Source organism: Crinia signifera, chromosome 4, assembly GCF_055691185.1.
Source record: "Crinia signifera chromosome 4, ASM5569118v1, whole genome shotgun sequence".
NCBI lineage: Eukaryota > Metazoa > Chordata > Amphibia > Anura > Myobatrachidae > Crinia > Crinia signifera.
The window spans coordinates 157,040,001-157,055,884 of record NC_139220.1 but is presented as its reverse complement, the minus strand read 5'-3'; the positions used below and the strand labels follow the sequence as shown (position 1 = coordinate 157,055,884).

General features: G+C 46.8%; 1 protein-coding gene across 10 annotated transcripts in view; it reads left to right on the top strand.

Moving 5' to 3' along the window:
* Positions 1-5,080: 5,080 nt before the first annotated feature.
* Positions 5,081-15,884, top strand: part of CADPS2 (calcium dependent secretion activator 2) — a 547,338-nt gene continuing 536,534 nt past the window's right edge. For 7 of the 10 annotated variants that reach the window (XM_083182844.1, XM_083182843.1, XM_083182846.1 and 4 more), the window contains exon 1: positions 5,084-5,708. In XM_083182844.1, the coding sequence (XP_083038970.1) occupies positions 5,370-5,708 (339 nt within the window). In that variant the 5' untranslated portion in view covers positions 5,084-5,369. Of the gene's footprint in view, positions 5,709-15,884 lie in introns of all 10 variants that reach the window. The other 3 variants (XM_083182838.1, XM_083182837.1, XM_083182845.1) reach the window with 2 other exon arrangements.

Here is a 15,884-nt window from a genome sequence, read left to right as displayed (position 1 = left end):
TGTGAAGTGATAACAAAAAAGTGATTAAGTGGAGAGAGATAAACTACTAGCCAATTAGCTCCTAACTATCATGTTACAGGCTGGGTTTGAACAAAAATACAGTTAGGAGCTGATTGGCTGTTGTTTATCACTCTCCACTTTATCACTTGTTGAAGCCTGGTGCATTTGCTTTACTGAGTTTTAGAAAGATCACAAGGGCCGTCACTTGGTTTCACAGACAGTTCCACTCGCAACAGGATGTAGCTCTGTTAAAAGCACAGTTGTCCAGGAACTCATTAATACATTTTATTAGGACATTCTCCAGGATGCGACTCACTCTTAAGTTATGTCAGCAGCAACCTCTGTTATGTGGGTCATCCAGCTGGATTTTGTGGTCTCTGTAATCACTTTTACAGGGAACCAGGGGATTCACTGGTGGGCCCCGGTGATTTTTGACCCTGCCCACTTTTTTAGGCGGGCGGGGCCTGGTGAAAACTTTTTATCTCCTGGTCCCCCTGCAGGGCCAGTGGAGTACACTGGCTGAACAGCCATCATCTGCTTTTATTATAGGGTTATTTTATTGGAAATTATTTATCTGGAATGAAAGTCCATGTGTGTACAGGTTTAAATAGTGGGTCTAAAGGGTTGTAACGTGTTGGTGTCAGCAGTTTTATATTTTACTTTTGAAAGTGGTATGTAGTAAAAGATGTCCGCCACTAGGTGGTAGAATAAAATCATGTGTACACTAACAGCACAGGATGATGTTGGGGCAGCAAACTGATATCTATAGCTATAGCAGAACTCAGATGTGCATATGCTACTGTGAACAACTACAGATTATTTTGATTTGTACATTTCTCAGAAGTGAGAGTACAAAGAGACTGAATACCAACTATAGGGCTGGTGCAAATCCACAATGCTAATGATGAGAGCTACTTTCACTAGCAGATGTGTAGGGACATGTGCCTGCATAGATGTGGCCAACTCTGAATACATAGAACTTGCTTACAGCCTGATTCAGGCTTGTTCTGAAGGGGCTGCATGCACATGTGTGTATTTACTCATGTGCAGACCCCCTGTGCGAACACCTCCCGTGAATATCACATACGGCGAGCTGGGGAGAGAGGGGGGTGCGGCCAGTAGGGGAGAGAGGATGGTGCGTCGAGTAGGGGAGAAAGCATGGTGCGGCGAGTAGGGGAGAGAGGGAGGTGTGCAGGGGTCAGCATCAGGGGAATGCTAAGCATTTTATGGGCATCCTCACAAAAACGCTGCATGTCCCCCTGGCAACGCAGGCAGCTTGATGCCTGCTGGGAATGTAAGGCTGATGTCCTCTGCGGAGGAAATAAAATTCAGTTCAGACTTGCGATCATCAAATGATTTCTCTCCCCTTTGACTGCATGCGAGGGGGATGTGTTTTCGTACAAACAAGGGGATGTGGGTGGTGGAGGAGGGCAGTTGTTGGGGCAGTGCTGACCTGTTCATTAAAAAAGTATTAACCAAAGTTAAAAAACTGAGCACTTATATCAGAGTTGCCCTCTTATAGCTGCTACTTAATAAGGGAGTGGTCAATCCCTTGAGGTTACAAAAAAGGAAAAAGGGGGGTAAAGCAGCGCTTTCAATGAAAAACAACCATGTGAATCATAAAAATGCCATTTAATACACAATAAATAAAACAATATATATAAATAAAGAAATGATAAAAGTGGCAAGGATGGTGTAAGGACCAAAATTGGTATACGGACTAATGAATATAGTAACCTGCACTGATACAGTTGTAGAAGTCCCGATGCAAGCAAATTTGATCCATACACCATCCTTGCCATTGACCTGTTCATTAGGCTGCAAATATACGCAGCCTAGCAAACAGGTTTGAATCAGGCCTTTAATTCTAAGATGGCTTCTTACAGTGTGATTTACACTAATTTAATAATGCACCTAAACCTGGGGCCATCAATGAAGACTAGTATAATATAGTTAGGGTTGTATAGTTAGGGTTGCGTTACAGGGGGGTGTATAGTTAGAGGTAGGCTGTGGGGATGGTATAGTTAAAGTTAGGCTTCTTAGCGGTACTCGCAGTGTCAGGGGCTACAGGCTCAATAAGGCAGCAGAAGTGTCCTCAAGGGTAGAGCCGGCCCAAAACAATTTGCTGCCCTAGGCAAGATACTTGTTGGTGCCCCTGTTTTGTTCACTGTATAGTGAGTGAGTGTGTTGTGTGCGGTGTTGAAATGTTGATATTTCACTATGTTTTTCAATATTTGAATACACTTGGGCCTGATTGCTTTTACAAGACCCCTGCATAAAGAAAAAAACATGTGTATGCGCATACATTTATTTAGGGGCACTACGTGTGTATTAGCTTAGGGCATCTGGAACATATATATCTATAAACAAAAGAAGACTGGCACTCTTGCCATATAAAAATAATAATTGGCTCAGGTGCATTCCTGCGTGGGGTAATCCCAGTGGCGTAACTATAGCACCGCAGCCCCCGCGACTGCGGGGGGGGGGGGCGCTCTGCATATGCGGGCGCCGGGGGCTGCAGTGCTATAGTTACACCCCGCCGCCCGCCGCACCAACCCCCGCAAACCCCCCATCCCCAGTCTTTACCTGTGTTCAGTACTCGCTGGTCCCAGCTCCCTTCTTCTGCTATGAGGACCACCACAAAATGTCCGCCCCCATTTAGCAGACAGTTCTCTGAAACTGTCTGCTGTATGGGGGCGGACATTTTGTGGTGGTCCTCATAGCAGAAGAAGGGAGCCGGGACCAGCGCGTACTGAACCTAGGTAAGACTGTGGGGGATGGGGGGGTTTGCAGGGGTTGGTGCGGCGGGCTGCGGGCGGAGGGGCGGGTGAGTGGCTGGGCGCCCTCCCTTTAACGGCGGGGGCGCCCAAAATGTAGTTACGCCGCTGGGTAATCCCACTAATATAACATGGACAGGGCAGCCGAGAGGGGGTGGGGAGCGGGTACTGATTACCCGGGCCCAGGCTCGCTGGAGGGGCCCCGCAGGGGCCCTGGTCCGACCCCTCCCTTACCCCTCCGTCCCTCCCTGGTAGCAACAGCAGCACCAACTTCTACAGCATGTACTTTGCTGACAGCAGGCTCAGCATGAGCTGACAGCGTGAGTGGTCCTGCTGTTTTTAGAGTTTTATATATATACATATTTATTTTATATATATATACATATACACAGACTATTCAGTTTTTAAAACACTGTGTACAGTATGCCCAAAAAAACCTCACAACTTACTTTTTAAATGCTCATTGTACACCCCTGTGCTCGCTGCTGTGAGGTGGGGAAGCAGGGAAGTAAGGTGCCTGTCAGACACCACGGAGTCAGACTCCGCAAAGGTCCATATGAGGAGCAGTCGCTGTATCAGAGCATGCACAGCAGCACTCCCCAAACAGCAGTGCCCATCTTTGACAGTGGCAGGCTGCCTCTCTCCTCACACCCACTCACTGGGTTACAGGTATATTATTATGCTTGTATTTGTCCCCGCTTTCATGCAGGTTCAGCTCAGCCTCAGCTGTGAGAACTGCCCTGCCAGCGACCTCACGACTAGAGCGGCATCTTTATTCTTTACAGCCGCCAGCATCACTCTACACTCAGCCACCTGCTCTGGTGCTCCAAGACTCACGCTGCAATTAGTCTTAGCTCAGATTAGTGATCTGCCCTGCCAGTGGTGGCGTGACCATGTGCCCCACAAAACACCACTGTGAGCCGCCCCTCTCCCGCAGTCCCGATGAGCGCTGGAGGGAGGGGGGGGGGGGGCGACTCTACCTCTTCTTCTAGCTCCAACAGCTGGTGGCATGACTCCTGATCAGCAGCAGTGGTGTTGATGTGTGAGGGAGTTCGGCCCCGACTGACAGGAAGTAGTATACCCTCTGCCTCCCCTGAGTCCCCTCCCATCTATCACACTGAGCTGTGGGTTGCAGCAGCAGAGCACCAGCATCGGCAAGGCTTCGGCGCCCCTGTGGAACCGGCTCCCCCCATCTACCGCTAGGGCTGCGGAGGGTACTTGTGGATTATCACGGCTCCCATCGCATGCCATATATAGTGGCATGCGATGGGATGCGATTTTTGCAGTTTTTACCGGGTTTTTACAAAATCGCATCGCATGCGATTTGATCGCATGCGATCGCATGCGTTTTTTAACAGAAAAGCATCCAAATGCATTGAAATTTGTATCAAACATGTTCAATGGCCCCCAAATGTAATTCTTGAGGCTGTACCACCCCCACTATCAACGCGAACCCAAAGCGTGGCGAGCGCAGCGAGCCCGCGAGGGGCAGCGGTACGCGTCCTACGACCTTTTCATACCCCCACTATCCACGTTGGCGTGGAGTTGAGAATAGAAAGTGTGGCGAGCGCAGCGAGCCACCGAGCCCGAAGCGTGGCGAGCCACCGAGCCCGAAGCGTGGCGAGTGCAGCGAGGGGACGCGGATACCTATGAAGGTATCCGTGTCTGCTCGCCACGCTTCGGGCTCAGTGGCTCGCTGCGCTCGCCACACTTTCTATTGTCAACTCCATGCCGATGAGGTCGTAGGACGCGTACCGCCGCCGCTCGCCACGCTTCGGGTTCGCGTTGATAGTGGGGGTGGTACAGCCTCAAAAATGACACTTGGGGGCCATTGAACATGTGTGTGTGCCGGTGATTGTGGTGGCAGGACGTTCCGGGGGAGGGCGGGGGGGCTTGGCAGGGGGTGTCGGGTGATGCGGCGGTGGGCAGCCTAATAATTTCCGGGGGGGGGGGGGGGGGGCGGGGGTGTTAGATGATGCGGGGACCACCGCCAAGTAAGACCAGGGGGGAGGGGGGGTGTCACAGGCGATTGGTAAAGTGCGAACATCTCTGCTTACAGAGTAAAGAATCATTGCCTTTATTTAGTAAATTTCCCCCAATGTTTCCCACATTGGCAGCATAACACCACACCTGTCCTCCTATTTTTCTATTGACTTTGAAGTTCACTAACTAACTAGGAAACTAATGAACCCAAAAGGGAAGACGTGTTTGCTTCCATTATAGTAGAATAATCCAGTATTACACGAAGTGAGCCCTCACTGCTGCCGCCCTATAAGGCAGTCAGTGTACAGTCGCCGCCCGGGCACCTGGCATGCTGGCATAGAGGAAAGCGACCAATGACATCAGGCTCAGCGCTGCTACAGGTGCCGCCAGCTCAGGGCTCCCCGACGCCTGTAAAGTTGCATTCTGTGCGGGGAGAGCTCTCCGGGGCGGCACCCGGGAGGAGGGAAACCCCGCCCGCCGCTCTCCACCCTCTGCCGCTTGTTGATCATAGGAAATAGTGATCTGTAACTCAACGTGTCCGGAAAGGTGTGCGGGCAGCCAGCTCCGGGGACAGCGCGGGCACCTGGGAGCCACAGGCGGACAGTCGGGATGTTGGATCCGTCTTCCAGCGAGGAAGAGTCGGACGAGTTAGTGGAAGAGGAACGGCGGGATGTGCTTGTGGTATCTGGCGGCGGGGGCACCTCTTCCAACCGACCTCTGCTTGCACCTGCTCGGGATCCCAGGGATACAGCCGTCCGCTCCACCCTGGCCAGACCCGCCAGCCCCAGCCCGTCCGTTAGCAGCGAGGGGAGAGAGGAGCAGGAGAGGGCGCAGCGGGAGGAGAGGGAGAGGAAGAGCCGGCTGCAGCTCTATGTCTTCGTTATGAGGTGCATCGCCTACCCGTTCAACGCCAAGCAGCCCACCGACATGACCCGGAGGCAGCAGAAGGTAAGCGGACATCGGCGGCGGCGGGAGGAAACTTCTCCCACTACAATCTGTTGCACATCCAGCAGCTCAGACGTGCCCCTGCCCAGGGAGCCTGTGTCTACTACCCTGCCTTGTGTGCCTGGTGCCCCTGCCCGGGGTGCTCCTGCCTGGTGTGCCACAGCGTTCTGTGCTTGGTGAGACTGCTGTGCCTGGTGCTCCTGCCTGCTGCTATGCCCCTACCTGCTGTGCTCTGCCTTCTTCTGTGCCCAGGGAGCCTGTGTCTACTACCCTGCCTTGTGTGTCTGGTGCCCCTGCCCGGGGTGCTCCTGCCTGGTGTGCCACAGCCTTCTATGCTTGGTGAGACTGCTGTGCCTGGTGCTCCTGCCTGCTGCTATGCCCCTACCTGCTGTGCTCTGCCTTCTTCTGTGCATAGAGTTGCAGCAGTGAGGGCTATGCCGGTATCCTTATTATACAGGTGACTGTGGCCATAAGACAGGTGAATATGTCCCAGAAGGAAGCTGCTCATATACTGTAGGACTGGTTAGAAGAAGTGTTTATGGTTGAGGAATGGTTACACTTGATGATATATTGCTAGTTCCTGTGAATGTGCTACTAATAAGATACTCATAGGATAAATGATCACGAAATGCATATGAATGGCACATTTTGTGTAGAAGTTGTGAGGAAAAAGATCAACAGATCTGTGAATATAAATGTATATACACTGTAGCTTTGATACTGTCTTAATGACAGCCTGCAGTAATATGAACATGCCATGGTGTCAGTGTAGAGATATATATATATATATATATATATCTCTATATCTCTAACACAGGGGGCCCAGCACTCACTACAACAAACTAACTCACCTTAACATTAAGGTGAGTTAGTTTGTTGTAGTGAGTGCTGGGCCCCCTGTGTTTGTATTTACTAGAGTGTGTGGTCACAGGCCACCGCACCCCACCCTGGGATGTGGGTGCTGTTTGCACCCCATTCCTGGGAATGGCGAGTGTGTTGGTACTTCTGTATCTATATATATATATATATATATATATATATATATATATATATATATATATATATATATATATATATATATATATATATATATATATATATATATATATATATATATATATATATATATATATATATATATATTAGTGAAACCATGAGACAAGGCTGCACACACTGTTTAAAGAGTAGTGCTGAAGCTCATAAAATGTTTTAATACAAAAATATACATTGGAAAGCCAGCATCTTCAGGATGAAAAAATCTTATTTATTCAAGGCATATAAAGTGCAAAATCGGATAAAACACCAATAAAAAGGCAGAGGAGACATCTACTTATCATAGCGTGGAAGTAGACTTCATAGGTATTTAAGCACGTACTCCCTCCACCAAACAGTCATGGCATATATATTGATGATAACCCGGCACTCACTGGCATCAAAAAACCTCACGTAATCTTAATTGCGTTTGCAACGTTTCTGACCTTTTTATTAGGCCGCAGCAGTATACTGTACTGCCTGACGACGGACCTAATGAAAAGGTCCGAAACGTTGCAAACGCAATTAAGATTACGTGAGATTTTTTGATGCCAGTGAGTGCCGGGTTATCGTCCTCTACATACCCTTCCTGCCCGTGCACCACACCGCTGAACTCTGAAAGCGAGTGCCGACTATTCGCATGAGAATATATATATATATGTGTGTTTGTAATTAGTGACAGCCCTGAACTGTCACTGTAACAAGGTGGTGTATTTATAATCAACATTTCTCTACATCTCTTTAATAAAATATTAGATTCCATGCAAAATAATATTCTGTTACTAATTAGTAGCTTTGCTAGACCCCTGGGTCTCTCGCCCACCATGTGATAATCACACATCATGTAGCAGGCTGCTTGCAGGAAGTTATCCTGTGTATATGATTTCTCGGAAGATAAATCTGTATTTCCCCCCCATGAAGGGGAGAATCCTCTCTGACTTATGTGGGAATAATGCATCGTTCCTCCCTGTCTCTTCTCCAGATGCCTGGGGAAGGAAATGTGTGTGCATGAGATAAACATTCATTTGCAACCTGCAGCTTTCAGCCACACTCATTTTATTACAGCTGAATTTAAAGATAGTTTGGTGCTTTTGCTCGTTTTCTGTGAAAATATCTGAACTTAGGGACCTTGTTTTGTTTTTATTTCATCTGGAACCTGTACTACACAGTGGGCAAGTGAAAGCTACTCTATCAGAAATATTTGTGGTGGAACAAGTACCTGTAACAATGTGAAAAGGAAATATTTTATCATAATGGCAGTGCAGCAGTCTGCAAATCATGGTTGTCAAGTGAAGATGATAATGAAGTGCTGGTCACTGCAAGATATTCTATTGACCGCATGATGACATACACTATATGTCCTCAATCTTTACAGAATGATAGAGAGCAATATGCCAGTACGTATATTCGCACACACTGAAACGTAATTAGTGTATCTCTCAAAAAGGCTTTGTAAATATACATATTTTTACCCTGTTTTGTATTTTATCCCTTCTTTACACATTTACAGGAAGCATATGAACATTCATCTACATGAATATCTGTTTAATAAGTATGTATAACTTCATGCACACAGCACATTAGTTGAGCTACACTCTGCTTTTACCTCTGATAAAATAGTTTTGTTTTCTTAAAACCCTATTTATTTATATATATATATATATATATATATATATATATTTGTTTTTAGAAATCCTAAATCTAGAGACAACCATCTACTTTAGTTCCTTTTTATTGCTAATTTGCCACATAGCACAAACAAGGTAACACTGTAAAGTGCGTACATAATGGGCGATTCGCACTGTTTCGAAAATAATATCAGCGGTGCTGCCGGATGAATGAAATAGCTGAGCGATAACTTTCAGTGATGCCACCGGGTCTCCCCACTGTGTGTGTGTTTGGTGGTGGTGGGGGGTGGCTTAATGACCTGCTGGGGCGTGCTTCGTTTTTTGTAGCATACACACTGGGGATGATATTTGAAACAATCTCACTCAGAAGGGCCTAAATGAGTAACATTTAAATAAAATTAATATTTAATAAAATCATACAAATTAATAGTGTTCACTCTAGGAGTGACAGGGGGCTGACCGGGCACGCCGAGTTCATAGCTGGGGGCGTGCCCGGGCCCCTGCCGTCATCAAAGGGGGGCGTGCCCGGGTCGTAGTCGTCATCAAAGGGGGGAAGGCCCGGCCGCCGCCGCCGTCATCAAAGGGGACGGACCCTGCCCCTCCGAAGCCACTGTGCTGCCGGGCATCGCCGTCTACGGCGACGCTGGGCTTCCCTGTGAGGCTGTTTTAGCGGGGCACTGCAAGAGAGGCAGGGCACATTTGGCCCTTTAAAAATCGGGTAGGGCGCAGCGCCCTGCTAAAACAGCCTAGCTGGAACACTAATGAAGATTGCAAAGTACAGATTAAGGGGCTGCTTCAGACTGTTTGTATAGGTCCGAATCCTAGTCTTCTTTTTTTTTTTTTTTTTCACTCGCCGGTACGTTCACAAATGCAGTCACAGGCAGGGGGTGGTCACTGGGGTTCCGCCGATCACTTTATGAACTGCCCATAAAAAAAGGTGGACACGCCCATTGAATTGCCCAGCAGACACTTGCGAATGCAGGCTTGCCCCTGCCTGCTTGGGGCGCGAGAATGACATCAGCGCCCACTCCAAATTTCTTAAGGACGCGTTCATCAGAAAAGTAAGAATAGGCTTACTTTTCTTTAAAATTGAGACTAAATCATTTGATGGTGAGTAACCCTCGAATGAATTTTTTTCCTCTGTGTGAGCGGATGTGTAAGCGTACAAATCTGTTCGCATCATAGTGTGGGGATTCAGGCGTGCGTTTGGCGGAGCATTTTTTACCTGCTCGCTAGGCAGCTAATATTTGCAGCCTAGCGAACACATCTGAATGACCCCAAAGTGGCTGAGCTGGAAGAGTCAGTGGACCGCAATGATGTTCAGATGAAGATTTTCTAATCTGTCCCTTTATTTTAAACTCAAATGTGCCTGAAACTGTAGTTAACCGACTTATGACTCATAGGCGACATTTATAAAATGATGTCGACCGATACAAAACACCAACCAATCTGTTTCTAACTGATGTTACAGGCGGTGCTTGAATAATGGGAAAGATAAAAGGAAGTGTGCCAGCGCTGGCTGTTTTAAGAAATTTTCAATACACGGTTCTCAAATATATAACAATTTATTAATAACAACAAGTAATAAAAATAAATAAAATGGGTTTAAAAGGTAAATCACTCTAGATGGTGTAGTTCATAACACACAATTTTGCATAGCTATCACGGGGATAATCAGATCTTGATTTGTAGCTTGGAATTGAATGGTGAAATTGGAATAATAAAGCTGTATATTACAATCCCATTGTGCCTTGTTGCCTTTTAGCCAGGGTCTGTGACACGGTGTCCTGTAGTTTGTCCTATGTTTTTAAGGACTCAGGGTTTCCCAGTAGAATGTCCTCTTAGGTTCGTCTGGACGAATTAGGGATCAAGCAGCTATCCCAAAAGATTTGTAAATCCAGGAATTTTGAGGGTCATCTGTGGGGTTGGTGGACACGTCACTGGCAGGTAGGTGGATGGCGAATAAACAGCAATTTGCACTGGTGCTCAACGCGTTTCCCCGGTATCACCGGCTTCATCAGGAGCAAGTATGTTTGTAGTGAGCTCAAGGCATGGTTTGGTACTTGTTTCCTAGCACGGCCACAACGATCTTAATCGCGGTCATCGGGGGTAAAATCGGGGCCATCGCGGCCGCTAAAAAATCGGGTGCGATGGGCCAGACGCGATGCCCGCGATTTCCCCATAGAGAACATTGTTAAATGCCTCAATTTACCCGCGATGACCACGATTTCCCATAGGAAACAATGTGAAATGGCTCAATTTAGCCAAATTATCATAGGAACAATAGTAAATGGGCCAAAAACACCCCTGAACATTGAAATGTCCCCCCAAAAGTAGTTGACTCCACCCCGCCATCAACGTGAACCCGAAGCGTGGCGAGCGCAGCGAGCCCGCGAGGGGCGGCGGTACGCGTCCTCCGACCTTTTCATGCCCTACTATCCACTAGGGCGTGGAGTGAGAATAGAATAGTGTGGCGAGCGCAGCGAGCCACCGAGCCCGAAGCGTGGCGAGCGGACGAGGATACCTTCACAGTTATACGCGTCCCCTCGCGGGCTTCCCAGGTGTCCATGGCGACGCGGACACCTGGGAAGCCCGCGAAGGGACGCGTTTACCTGTGAAGGTATCCGCGTCCCCTTGCGGGGCTCGCTGCGCTCGCCACGCTTCGGGCTCGGTGGCTCGCTGCGCTCGCCACACTATTCTATTCTCACTCCACGCCCTAGTGGATAGTAGGGCATGAAAAGGTCGGAGGACGCGTACCGCCGCCCCTCGCGGGCTCGCTGCGCTCGCCACGCTTCGGGTTCACGTTGATGGCGGGGTGGCGTCATCTACTTTTGGGGGGACATTCCACTGCTCTGTGTTTTTTGGGGGGGTTTCTGGTCCATTTACCATTCTTCCCTATGCTGATTTGGGTAAATTGATCCATTTAACATTGTTTCCTATGGGAAATCGTGGTCATCGCAGGTAAATTGAGGCATTTAACATTGTTCCCTATGGGGAAATCGGGGGCATCGCGTCTGGACCATTTAAGCATTTTTATGTGCACACGACGCGACCGACCCGATTTTTCAATGCATTTCAATGGAAAAATCGGGGGCATCGCGTCGGTCGCAGCCCACTAAAAATTACCCCCGATGGCCGCGATTGTGGCCGTGCTAGGAAACAAGTACCCATGGTTTTTATACCTGTTTGTTAATTGTCTAGGTGATTCACCTGTGCATTCAATTAGTATCTAAAAACACTTATCACATAAGAACCGTGTATTCACTATATTTAAATAGCTTAACTTATATAGGAGGCAGTCAATTAAGTTTAAATATATTTTGTTATATGCAAATACTGTTTTTTATATAAAACAAATGGATGAGAAGCCCGTTTGTAAGGGTCACATAACCCGGAAGTGATTAACTCTTATTAGAGATAGGGCAATGAAGAAATGTAAAAATATAAAAAATGGAGGCATAAAATTACCATCATATATCAGGTTTTACCCGCTACACCTCATGAGCACCCGGCGCGTCTCACCGCCATGAGCCGATTGCCGGTATCAGCTCCACTGGCGGCGGTCCGCGGCCGGGGCTCCGGATGTATCAATCGTGTTGCCGGGCAACAGATGCGGTCACATGACTCGCGCTGTGCCCGGCAGCTGAGTGGGCGTCCCCAGCAACGTCCGTATGCCGGAGAAGGACGCAAAACATCTCTACATCACAATTACGTGATGTTCTCTGGCAAAGTAGACGGCGCCAGGCAGCGTCCACTGCATTGTCATGGCAACGCCCGAAAGCCCGATCTCCTAATGAGAGATCTGAACGGGAGCCTGTGAAGTGTTGAGAGGACAAAGGATAAGCAATGGCAGTAGGTTATAACACACACAATTATTCATTTGCTTGAATGATGGCACTACACGTGAATTGCTCCATTGGGGGACACTATCTAGTGGCCATCGGTGCACAAACAGAGGGGGCACACTGCATACTGAGATAAACATAGTAACATATAACGACATTTGTCCATCAAATTCAACGTATAACTGATCTCCTACTGTGTAAATTACCGGGATGAGGTTACCATCTATTTATTAGAAACCCCGATGACCCAAAGTGGCTGGCCAATCTGAGACCACTATAGTACATACTAATTAATAATTACACCCCTGGATACTATTTTCTGTTAATTAGTCTAACCCAATTGTAAACGTAGATCTAGGATCAAAATGATTTGCTAATACAGGGACTCACATATTACAGATTTCCACACCAAGTGAAATTACATTTTGTTTATTTACAATGTTCTGTTTTAAAACTATCCAAAGATATACAGATCTAAAGGTGCCCATACACACGATTATCACATGTGTTTTGAACTTTTAAAGTTTAAAGTGCGATTAATAGCACCGTGTACCTGCGGGGATGCGATGTACATTTGTAACTATTAACTTTAAAAAAAGAGGCTGAAATGGCATCGCATCCATTTTAAGTGCCAAAATCGCATTGGCAGCTTGAAGTACAAAACGCACAGCACACAAAATCGGTGCTTATATGGGCACCAGTGTTCAACTTTGAAACACTTCACAAATATGTACAGATTTAGGGAGGTATTCAACGCTTGCAGATATTTCCAGTACTGGCCAGTACTCATTATAGTCCTGGGACTTGCCTCTGCCGATAGGGCTGTTTGAAAAGCTGTATATGCATTAACGGAAACTGGTGCAAAATCTGCAAATTGGCCTCCGTTTATGCAGAAAAAGATGTAGATTCCTCAATCTGTTTTTTTGCGACTTTGGGAATGTTTCCGTTAGTCGGAAAAATTAAGAACTGTTGAATAGATCAAATGTGAATTCAATCTATTCTATGCAAAGACGCAAGATATTTATGAGCAGGGGCGGATTGGCCCACCGGGAAACTGGGCCACTTCCTAGTGGGGCGGCCCAAAACTCTTTAAAAAGGGGCCGGCCGTGATCCCCCCCCCCCCTGGGCTGGCTGTGCCGCAGCACTTTGCCCAAATCCAAAATGGCTGTGGGAGGCTGCTGCGCATGCGCGCACAGCACCTCCCAGGTCCTTCAAGCGGCACAGCACCTCCCAGAAAGAAGAAGCAGCAGCAGGTGAGCAACCCCCCTCCTTGCGCATTACATACTGCCGCGTACCCCCCGCACGCGTTACATACTGCCGCCACCCCCCCACGCGCGTTACCACCCCCCCCCCCCTTGCTCCTGGGCTGGAATCAAGTCCCAATCCGCCCCTGTTTGTGAGGATATCTAAAATTTGAGGAGTGCTGCAGAAATATATTTATAGAAGACGGTGGACATCGGTAAAGCAGAACATGCATGGAGGCCGGGACCGGCCTTGTTACGCCACTGCTACTCCTCGATGCAGACCAAGTGTACAACGCTAATGCTGATAGCCACGCCCAATGGGCTTCATCATCTGTGGACTTCGTGGACCTAATCTGAACTACCTTTACTTGTTACTGTGCGCAATTGGGACCTATCTATTTATTTATTTATTTTACAGCGACCCCGGCACTCTGGATACAACTTTTCTGGCCTTCCCTGTAAGCAAAGGCCCGTACATTAGTACCCATTTGCTTGGGTAGCTTCTCATAACTAACTGTCATTATGTCTTCATCTAGGGTTCACTCTAATTTATGGGCACCCTCTATGCCTACTGAGGGATCTTTTCTCATGTATGACACTGGGAGTAGACCAGAACTTGTTTATCGGGCTTAAAAGGGGACGTTTTGTCATATCTACAAAAAACAGCTCAATCCCAGGGTCTCCTTTTCCCCTGAGGGCAAAAACCCCTAGTTTTCCCCCCCTATCTCCTTCTTATACTGAGGGGGAAAAAATAAAAAAATACAGAAACACTTTTTTTTAAATCTTTTTGCTTATTAGATAATCTCTTGACTAAACTAAATCAGCCCCCTTTTCTCATTACTTAACCAGTTTATTTCCCTGTGATACAAGTAAATAAAGTTATGACAGAAATCAAAACGTATGCATTGAGTTAATTAAGTATGAACAGTTTTTCACAAATTCTGTTGGTGTACCCGGCTTTTTGCTCTCGGGACCAAAACCTTGTCCCCAGGAAAAAACATGGCCGCACAACAGCGTGTTTAAAATAAGACCAAACTCTGTCCTTAGGGCCTCAAACAGTTCATGTTTTCTAGGACTCCTCACAGAATCATAAGTGAAATAAGTAGCTTCACCTCTAGATATTTTAAAATGTATTGGTGAGTAATGAATACACCTCTGCTGGGTAACCTGAAATATGTGACTTTTTGGGGTCCTGAGGACCAAGTTTGAGAACCACTGTACTTCGACAATCTACTGCAGGGATTTTTTTTGCTATATGAAACAAGATTGGGAGACATGAGCTTTACACCATTCCTATTTGTGAGATAGAAGGATATACACTGGTGTCTACATGGTGTGATCTGCATAAAAACTAGTATACTGAAGTTTTATATCCAACAGTCCTTTGACATAGTAGAATGGCCATGAGCGGTATGCGTGATGTACATCTTTATTAAATGGACATATTAAGTGTCTGCAAAAATCAGTACTTGTGTAATGTCACGGTGGCAGGAAATCATGGTACGTGCATGTCGCATGCGATGCGATGCAATTAAGCACATTTTGCACACCTTCACAATCCACGCCACCCCGAAGCATGGCGATCACACGCGGTACACGTCCTCCCGACTTGTTCATACCCCCACTATCCACGTCGGCACGGAGTTGATTTTATAAAGTGTGGCGGAATACACGTCAAGGAATCCATTTCCCTTCACGGGGCTCGTGATGCTTCGGGCTCTCTGCGCTCTCCACACTTTATAAAATCAACTGCGTGCCGACGTGGATAGTGGGGGTATGAACAAGTCGGGAGGACATGTACCGTGTCCCATCGTGGGGCTCGCCACGCTTAGGGGTGGTGTGGATAGTGGGGGTGTGCTAAATGTGCTTAATTGCATCGGATCTCATCGCATGCGGCACAAACACACATGTGATGCGATCCACGGGCAGGGGAAACTTGAAACTACAAAAGTATGCAATGCTATTTCCTGCCGCCGTGAAACTACACATGTACCCAAAAATCTATTTAAATCTTAATTGATCCACCTTCCATTTTGAAGGCCAAAAGCAATTTCATATTTAAAACAAATGTAATATTTTTTTTTTTTTTTTTTTTTTGGAAGTTCTACTTTTTATAATTAATGCAGTTTTAAACCATAAATGGCATTTATTTCTAAAGTATATAGCTTTAATGACTTGTCTATTAATTAAAATTAAATAGACAGTGCTTTTTCATTCCTGTCCGACTACATATCTGTCAGAACAAGCGCAAATTAAAAGTACATTGCTGGAGTATATAAAAACACAATGTGCATTATAGATTCCCTATAAGGATATTTATTCTATCTATCGATCATCTCAAATATCTACTATAAGCATATAACCTAGATGGCAATAGGATAGCACTAGAAATCAAAGGCACATACTGTATATTTAGCTTTTAACCAGGTA